General features: G+C 51.7%; 2 protein-coding genes across 2 annotated transcripts; one reads left to right on the top strand and one right to left on the bottom strand.

Moving 5' to 3' along the window:
* The first annotated feature begins 274 nt into the window (after positions 1–274).
* On the top strand, positions 275–3122 carry NAXE (NAD(P)HX epimerase). Its single transcript, XM_069478570.1, has 6 exons — positions 275–491; positions 635–743; positions 898–1008; positions 1088–1201; positions 1950–2097; positions 2813–3122. Exons 1-6 carry the CDS (start codon positions 310–312, stop codon positions 3013–3015), a joined length of 867 nt encoding a protein of 288 aa, XP_069334671.1. The 5' UTR covers positions 275–309; the 3' UTR covers positions 3016–3122.
* Positions 3123–4063: 941 nt separating this feature from the next.
* On the bottom strand, positions 4064–7929 carry LOC138389909 (G patch domain-containing protein 4). Its single transcript, XM_069478568.1, is given in 8 exon segments — positions 4064–4185; positions 4188–4779; positions 5013–5063; positions 5309–5400; positions 6905–6991; positions 7076–7168; positions 7262–7335; positions 7783–7929. Coding segments are annotated over 8 exon segments (1113 nt in total). The 5' UTR covers positions 7862–7929; the 3' UTR covers positions 4064–4140.

The following is a 7929-nucleotide window of genomic DNA, read 5'->3' as shown; positions in this document are numbered from 1 at the left end:
AAGAACTACAAAACCGTGAATTACTATCAAAGGGCGGGTGGGAGCAAAGCACTTCGGTACATTTGCAAATGTGTGGCATCTCTAAACGCTCTCGAGAAGGGCTAGGATACAGGCTGTAAGGGAAGGTGCACGGTCCTCAGCCTACCTTAGTGCTGCTAAAGGGCCGAGGAGCTGCTAGAACGTCGCGCCCGCCGCCGCCTCCGGGCTACTTCCGGAACGCGCGTGCCGGCGAGGCCTCTCCGGGGGCGGGGCGAGCGCCGCGCATGCGCCGGGGCCGAGCGGGCCGGGGGCGCGCGTTCTGCGAGCTGGATGTCCGGGCTCAGGGCACTGCTGGGGCTGGGACTGCTAGTTGCCGGCTCGCGTCTGCCGCGAATCGGAAGCCAGGCCGGCGCCTCCCGCTTAAGACCCACTTGGTGGGGACCGCAGCGAGTGAACTTGGGCGGCCGCTGCTACTCAGAGGTCATGGCGAGCACAGCGGTGAAGTACCTGAGGTAGGCGAAGCTCCGGACCGGTACGCGGGGCGCAGGTCTCGGGTGGCCTGCTCTGCCTCCCGGGGGCGGGACCCGGGGCGGCCGCGCCGCCTGCGCTGCGGAGCACCTGAGGGGCGAGAACTCAGGCTCAGGGTTTCCTTCAGCCAGGAGGAGGCCCAGGCCGTGGACGAGGAGCTATTTAACGAGTACCAGTTCAGCGTGGACCAACTTATGGAGCTGGCTGGGCTGAGCTGTGCCACAGCCATTGCCAAGGTCAGTGGCACAACTCTTGGCCTTTGGGAGGAGCGAGGGAGGAGTCACTGCTCAAGTCCCCAGGCCTAGGCACAGAGGGGTGGGAGAGACAGCTGGGCCAACCCTGTCTGTTACTGTCTGAAACCCCTATTAATTCCCCTGACTCCACCTCCAGGCATATCCCCCAACGTCCATGTCCAGGAGCCCTCCTACTGTCCTGGTCATCTGTGGCCCAGGGAATAACGGAGGAGATGGCCTGGTCTGCGCTCGACACCTCAAACTCTTTGTGAGTATGTGGGGAAGAGGCCATGGGGGAAGGCACGAGGATTCTGGGATCTGGGGTTGAATTACCACTTTCCTCCTAGGGCTACCAGCCAACCATCTATTACCCCAAAAGGCCTAACAAACCACTCTTCACTGCATTGGTGACCCAGTGTCAGAAAATGGACATCCCTTTCCTTGGTGAAATGCCCCCAGAGGTAGGTGGCTCCATTTCAATACCTCATCTCCTCAGTAACCTCTGCCTGTGCTCTGCTCTTCCTTCATGCTTCTAGGCTGAGCTCATTGTAACACCTGGCACAGAAGGTGCCTGAAGGATGCTATCTGAATAGAAGGCGTGTGAGAGCCTTCATAAGGTGGGCTCCATGAATCCCTAACATCGCCTTCTAAGGCTTCCTTCCTCCTTCATCTTCCCTGGTCACTCCTTCCTCTGCAGTCAGATCCTCCTCCCCTAGCATGCAGTAAGCACATGATCTGGCCCTCTCAGGGGCTGGAGTGACTGCCGCATCCTAAACCCTTTCTGCACATGCATGGATTTAGGAGTGAGAAATTTGAGAATTTAAAAAAAAAAACTTTCTTAACCCATTCTACAGATGAAGATACTGAGGTACAGAGAAGAGAAGCGGTCTGCCCAAAGTGACAGAATTGCATCATGGCAGAGCCAAGACCAGAATCTAGCCCTTCTGACTTCCAGTCTCAGGCTATCCCACACTGTAGCCTCCCCAATGGCAGGCAGATACTAAGAACAGAAAATGTGGCTGGACTCAGCTTGGCCTGAATCAGTGACCAACCCACACTTTCTCTAGGCCTCAGGATGCCCTCTGGATGAGATAGTTATATTTGTGCCTCTGTGAATGGTCTTTGGGTGCAGAGGACAGCCCTCCCCAGTTGAGGCTCTTTGTACACCTGCTCTCTCAGACGTCTTTTCCTTTTTCTGCTCCACCACAGCCCATGATGATTGACGAGCTGTATGAGCTGGTGGTAGATGCCATCTTCGGCTTCAGCTTCAAAGGTGATGTTCGGGAGCCATTCCACAGCATCCTGAGTGTCCTGAAGGGACTCACTGTGCCCATTGCCAGCATCGACATTCCCTCAGGTGCTGGGACCCAGAAGGTTGGGGGTGACTGGGGCCCTATCCTGTGTCTGGAGGTTGGTACCTAGGAGTCCTGATGAGCCACAGCTTAGACTGTGTCTAAAATAATTTGAATCTAGGCCAGGCGCGGTGGCTCACGCCTGTAATCCTAGCACTCTGGGAGGCCAAGGTGGGCGGATCGTTTGAGCTCAGGAGTTAGAAACCAGCCTGAGCAAGAGCAAGACCCTGTCTCTAATAAACATAGAAAGAAATTAGCCAAACAACTAAAAATATATATAAAAAAAATTAGCCGGGCATAGTGGCACATGCCTGTAGTCCCAGCTACTCGGGAGGCTGAGGCAGAAGGATTGCTTGAGCCCAGGAGTTTGAGGTTGCTGTGAGCTAGGCTGACGCCATGGCACTCTAGCCAGGGTGACAGAGCGGGACTCTGCCTAAAAAAAAAGAAAAAAGAAAAAAAATAATAATTTGAATCTAGAGGGGCATACAGCTTTCTGTATCCCCCATCAGGGATGGGGAGCAGAGTTCAGGAGCCCCCTTTACATGTTGGCACCATGAAGACACCAAAGCCCCAGGGCATATGGAGGTCATAGGATGAGAGTTCCTCAGGTGGGGACTGAGGGCCTCCCACTCCTTTAGGACTAGGGTAAAGCAAGGTGTCGAAGGGGACTAGACTAGACGTCTGTCCTTTTGTTCTTCCTGAACACCACCCTCTTTTCAGGATGGGATGTGGAGAAGGGAAACTCTGGAGGGATCCAGCCAGACTTGCTCATCTCCCTGACGGCACCCAAAAAGTCTGCAACCCAGTTTACTGGTCGCTACCATTACTTGGGGGGCCGTTTTGTGCCACCTGCTCTGGAAAAGAAGTACCAGCTGAACCTGCCAATCTACCCTGACACTGAGTGTGTCTATCGTCTGCAGTGAGGGAAGGTGGGTGGACATTCTTCCCAGAAAAGACTTAGTGCCATTCTCTCCTGGAACTGTGGAGTCCTGGGAACTCTTCTGGTAATAAAGTTTAGTGGGTGGCAGGAGCCAGAGAGCAACACTGGTGATGTGGAGCCATCTCTCTAAGGGAAACAGAACAGGCAAGAATGGTTGCTATGGCATTTGGAAGCAATGAAAATTGTTGAATGCCCAATGAGGTGTGCTTTCCTTTACACACAAGTGATTCTTACCCATTCGGGACACAGATAGGGAGCTGGATGACGTCTTTGAGCTACTTCCACTTCTCAGTGTGACAAGATTACAAGGAGGTTAGCAGATGAAATTTCTTCAAAGGCCAAGGAAAATCTACTTTCCCAGGCTGGGAATGGAGATTCCAGTTGGGATTTATCTGTAGGCTATGAGCCCAACTTGATGTTTATTCATTCATTTGGTCATGCTAGAAACTGGCAAACTGTGGACTGACTCTAGCCCATAGGCTTAAATTTGTTTTTTTCTTAGCCTTCACAATATTTAAAAATCAGATTTCACATAAATCTACATTTTCAGCTTCTTTTAACAGAGATGTCCCTTGAAAGGGTATCTGTGTTCCTGTTCCCCCAGCCCCCAGCATTCCTTGTCCCTTAGCCATCTGGCTCTTATAGGCACCTGAGGTCATGATCTCTGGAAGCTGCAGAAGGGACTGTGCCCACTCCATCAACTAAGGCATGGTGCCAACACTCTCTCCTCTCAGCAGACTGATGTTCCAGAGCTCAGGTTCCTCCTTAGGAGAGACTCCATATTTAGGGGAGCACAGAAGACCGTGCATCAACCCAAGTCTCTGAGGCTTCGACTCCTGAAGGCGAATCAAGTGAGCCCCACCTTGACCAGACCTTCAGTCTCTCTTCCTCTGTTTCTTTTTTTTGGTGCTCTGGTCAGTGCCGACTCCAGCTTTCTTCCTCTGACTGCTGCTTCCTCCTTTTCTTACCTCTGTTGCTTGAGCCAGTGTGTGCTCTGCTCTCTACTTCCCTAGTCCTGTCATCCTCCTCATCTCTCTCATCCCTTACATTGACAACTTCCTCCTCCTCTCGATGTTGCCGTGTTTTCTTCTTGCTGCTCCTTCCTCCATCACTGCATGCTCTGTTCTCTGTGTCCCTGGTCCCACTGTCTAAAACAGTTTCCTCGACTTCTTCATCCTCTAAGTTCAAATCCTTCTCACGGTGCCGCTTCTTCTTGCTTCTGCTGCATGGCTCAGTGTACTCTGTGCTGTCTACCTCCTCTGTCCTGACAGCACCTGTAGCCTCCTTGCCTCTTCCTCCTGCATCCAAGACCCCCATCTTCTCCTCCTCTTCATGGTGCTGCCTCTTCTTTCTCTTCCTTTTCCTGGGGGACTGATCGGTTTGCTCTCTGCTCTTCAATTCCCTAAGCCCACTTGTTCCTGTAGCCTCTTCCTCCTCATTCCCTACAGTTGTTCCCTCTCTCTCATCTGAGACCTTTCCTTCTTTAGGTTGCCTTTTCTTCTTCTTGCTTTTCCTGATGCTCTGTTCAGTGTGTTCTGGGTGCTTCTCATCTGCATTCCTTTCAGGTGCTGTAGCCTCTTCCTCCTCTTTGTGTTTCCTTTTCTTTTTCTTCTTTTTGCAGGGCTTGCTTTCTGACTGTGGTTGAGAGGCCTGAGAGTCCTGGCCTTTGAGATGAGCCAGGAAGGCCTGCTCCTGGGCCTCCAGCCGAGCAAGCTTGGCCTTCATTGTAATCCCAAGACGGGCAGCCCTGAAAGAGATGGGGTCCAAGTCAGAGCAAGGGTATCAGGGGAAATGGGCCTAATCCTTAGGCCTGCAGGGAACACTGGGGGTGGGGGGCAGCAGGGAGCTTTCTGTCTTCAGGCAGTAGGTAGGTAGACAGTAGGAATCATTTCCCTGGGACAAAAAGGTTCAAGAGGTGGCACAGGCCATCCTCCAGGGTGGGCAGAGAAAAGGGAGCCCAAGGAGCTGACCACTACTTACTTGTGTGCTGTTCGTCCCTCACAGGCTTGGAGCAGCATCTCATCCGTCAGACTGTTGCGGGGAGATAAGGAGTTACAAACAAACCCGATGGAAAGGCTTGACCTCTCCTCCCTCTAAAACAGCCCTCAACACTCTAGTTCTTGTTCAGGACCTGGCACTTTTTGAGGTGCGAGGGATTAGTAAAACTCAGTTCTACCCCATAAGAAGCCCACAGTCAAGCATTAGACTTAGTCCTTTCTCTTGAGATCTGAGGGCATCTCCTCCCACACGCTCCCGGTATTAAAATGAAGTCTCACATCTTTGGGGGCTTGGGCCTCTGGTTGTTGACATCAGTGCAGCTCTCCATGTCTTTGTCTGGCTTCTCTCCATCTGAAGTCAGGGTGGCCGTCTAGAAGGAGGGATCATGGGGGTGGACAAGACCCACTCAACACCACTGCCAACCCCGTTCCTTTGTGGAAGCCCCTAAGAATTCATAGCCCTAGGCAGAGTTTCCCAGCCCCCAACACTGTTCCTTGCAAAGCCACAGAGAGGTGTATCATCCTGCGTAGTTCAACTTGGGCAGGAGGTGAGCTATAGCTGCTGGGAGGTGGAGCAGCTTTGGCCTCTGGCTCACTCCTGGCTTGTGGGCAGAACAAGAAGGAAGTGCTCTGGGTCATCAGAGCTTCACAGCAGGACTAGGGCCAGTAAATGACAATAAAGATGCCCCTCTCCACTCCCATCACAATACCTATTCACTGTACCTTCATTTAACCAGATCAAATAAGAGTCTGCTATAGGCCAAGGAGTGGGGGATACAGAGTGGAATAAGAATAAGATGCATTCAGCTCAGATGGAATCTACATGGGGTGGTGGATAAGGCAGAACATAGGCAATTATGATGGAAGTGTTGCCTGTTCTAGAGGAGGGGTACCCAACTCAGGATTCAGGGTTTAGGGAATGGTTTCTAGAAATAATTGACATGTAAGCTGAGCTCTGGAAGACCAAAAGTCAGCAGGTAAAAGGGGAAAGGGAGAAGAACGTTCCAGGCAGAGGGAATAGCATGTGCAAAAATCTGAAGGTAGAAAAACATGGTGCCTTCAAAGAAAAGAAACAAGATTCCATTTGGCTAAAGTGTAAGAGTCCTAGAGAGAGGTGGCAAGGGATGAGGCAGAGAAGAAGGCAAGGACAAGACATGAAAGCCAGTCTGATAAATCTAGACTGTGTCATCTTAGGTCAAAGGGGAGCCAATAACATGATGAAGTTTGTGTTCTAGAGAGAACACTCTGTATGCTTTGTGGAGGATGGACTGATTGGAGTAGAGGTGAGGAGGCTGTAAAAGAAATTAGGCAGGAGATGATGATGGCCTGAAGTAGGGTAGGAGATGGCAACTGAGATGTAGAGAAATGGGAAACACGTAAAGCACATGACAACCATTAAATGTTAGCTTCCTTCTGTTGGTATAGCTGACAGCGGAAGTCTGAAGACCTGGGTTCTAGTCCTGTCTGCCATGGCTAGCCAGCTGTGGGCTCGTCAGCAAGCCACTTTTCACCTTTTTGGCATATCAGCCAAGTAAGGAGGATGGACCAAGTAATCCCTCAGGTCTCCTCTGGCTTCTAACTCCTTTGAATTAAATGCCTCCCCCACCCCCAATGTGGCAGCTCCTGACTTGGGGGACTGCACCCTACCTCCCATTCCCTATTGCTGCTCCCTCAACAGATGGCAGAATCCATGAAACCTAAAGATCTCAATTCTTGCTGAGGGTCTGGGCAGTCTAAGTAACCAACAAGGCTGGTCACAGGATCCACTGTTAGGATAGTCCTGAGAATTGATAAGGCATAAGGCAATTGTTCAGGTCCCAGGCGAGATCAGAGAAGGAAGAAAGGATGGACTCTTTCACTCCCAGCCTCTAATACCTTCACAAACTTCTGATACAGCAAGTTGGGCTTGGGAGGATTACGACGGGTGGTCTCTGTAGAAAGGCGCCTTATCTGTACTCCATCCTGTAGGGAAGTATCAGTGAGTGGGTGACATACCCTGCGTCCCCACTCCCACGTGTCCCAGACCCCATCTATCAGAGCTCATACCTGTCCAGTTTCCACTACCAAGTTGGCTGCAGTCTTGTTGAAGAGCTCATTCCACCAGTGGTTTGTGAACTCCTTGGCAGGGTCGTGTCCCACCTGCCAGGAGAATGAGTAAGAGCTCTAAGTACCTGCCCTCAAGGATCCCCCTCTCCCATCCACGCTGACCTCCCTCAGCCTACCCAGCCTTACCCCATGAGTGTCCTGCTTCAGCGTCACCCTGAGGGCCTGGGTGATACCATTCTCCTTCCGGCCCAGGCCTTTGCCTGCAGAGCACAGTGAGTGACTTGGCTTATTCTGTTGCCTGCCCTGAGCCCTCACAAGGCACCCTCCACTCATGCCACTCCTTGCCACTCAACAAAGCTGGCACCGGGGCATGATCTGTCCCTCTCTGAAGTCCTCCCAGCTCCTTTCTTTCTAGTACCATTCCACGCAGTCCCCCTGCCTTTGTCTGAGCCTGAACTATCTCTTCCTTCATAACTCTTTTGGAACAGAGGCCATTTGTCTTCTTCCCTCCCCCAGTCCTCCTACCCACTGTCAGATTTCTTCTATTCTTCCGTTTTCTGGAAAAGTCAGAAAATTTCATCTGCAAATTTAAACTAGCTTTTCCTCCAATTAAGTGGACTGCATGGGGGTAATCCAGGATGATGCTTCTCTCCTGGGTAGAGCATAGGCAGGGAGTGGGGTGTGTGGAAGAGGCCCCAGGGGATCACCTTGAGTCCATCCATGCTTTAGCAGCTGCTCCTCAGCAAACTTCATCCCATGACTCTTGACCTCTGGGGTGACACTCATGGTGAGAAAAAAGTGTCTGTCCTCAAACTCTCACCAGGGAAGAAGAGGTGATATCCTTTTAAGAAGAA

This window comes from Eulemur rufifrons, chromosome 8 (assembly GCF_041146395.1).
Source record: "Eulemur rufifrons isolate Redbay chromosome 8, OSU_ERuf_1, whole genome shotgun sequence".
Classification (NCBI taxonomy): Eukaryota; Metazoa; Chordata; class Mammalia; order Primates; family Lemuridae; genus Eulemur; species Eulemur rufifrons.
The sequence above is the reverse complement of the archived record's forward strand: the minus strand, read 5'-3'. Positions and strand labels throughout refer to the sequence as shown.

What these genes read in the sequence shown, in the direction of transcription:
- NAXE (XM_069478570.1), top strand. Translation starts at nt 310, where the DNA reads ATGTCCGGGCTCAGGGCACTGCTGGGGCTGGGACTGCTAGTTGCCGGC. An exon ending in GTGCCACAGCCATTGCCAAG is followed by an intron (nt 744 to 897) that starts GTCAGTGGCACA and finishes CTCCACCTCCAG; the next exon opens with GCATATCCCCCAACGTCCAT. An exon ending in CTCGACACCTCAAACTCTTT is followed by an intron (nt 1,009 to 1,087) that starts GTGAGTATGTGG and finishes CTTTCCTCCTAG; the next exon opens with GGCTACCAGCCAACCATCTA.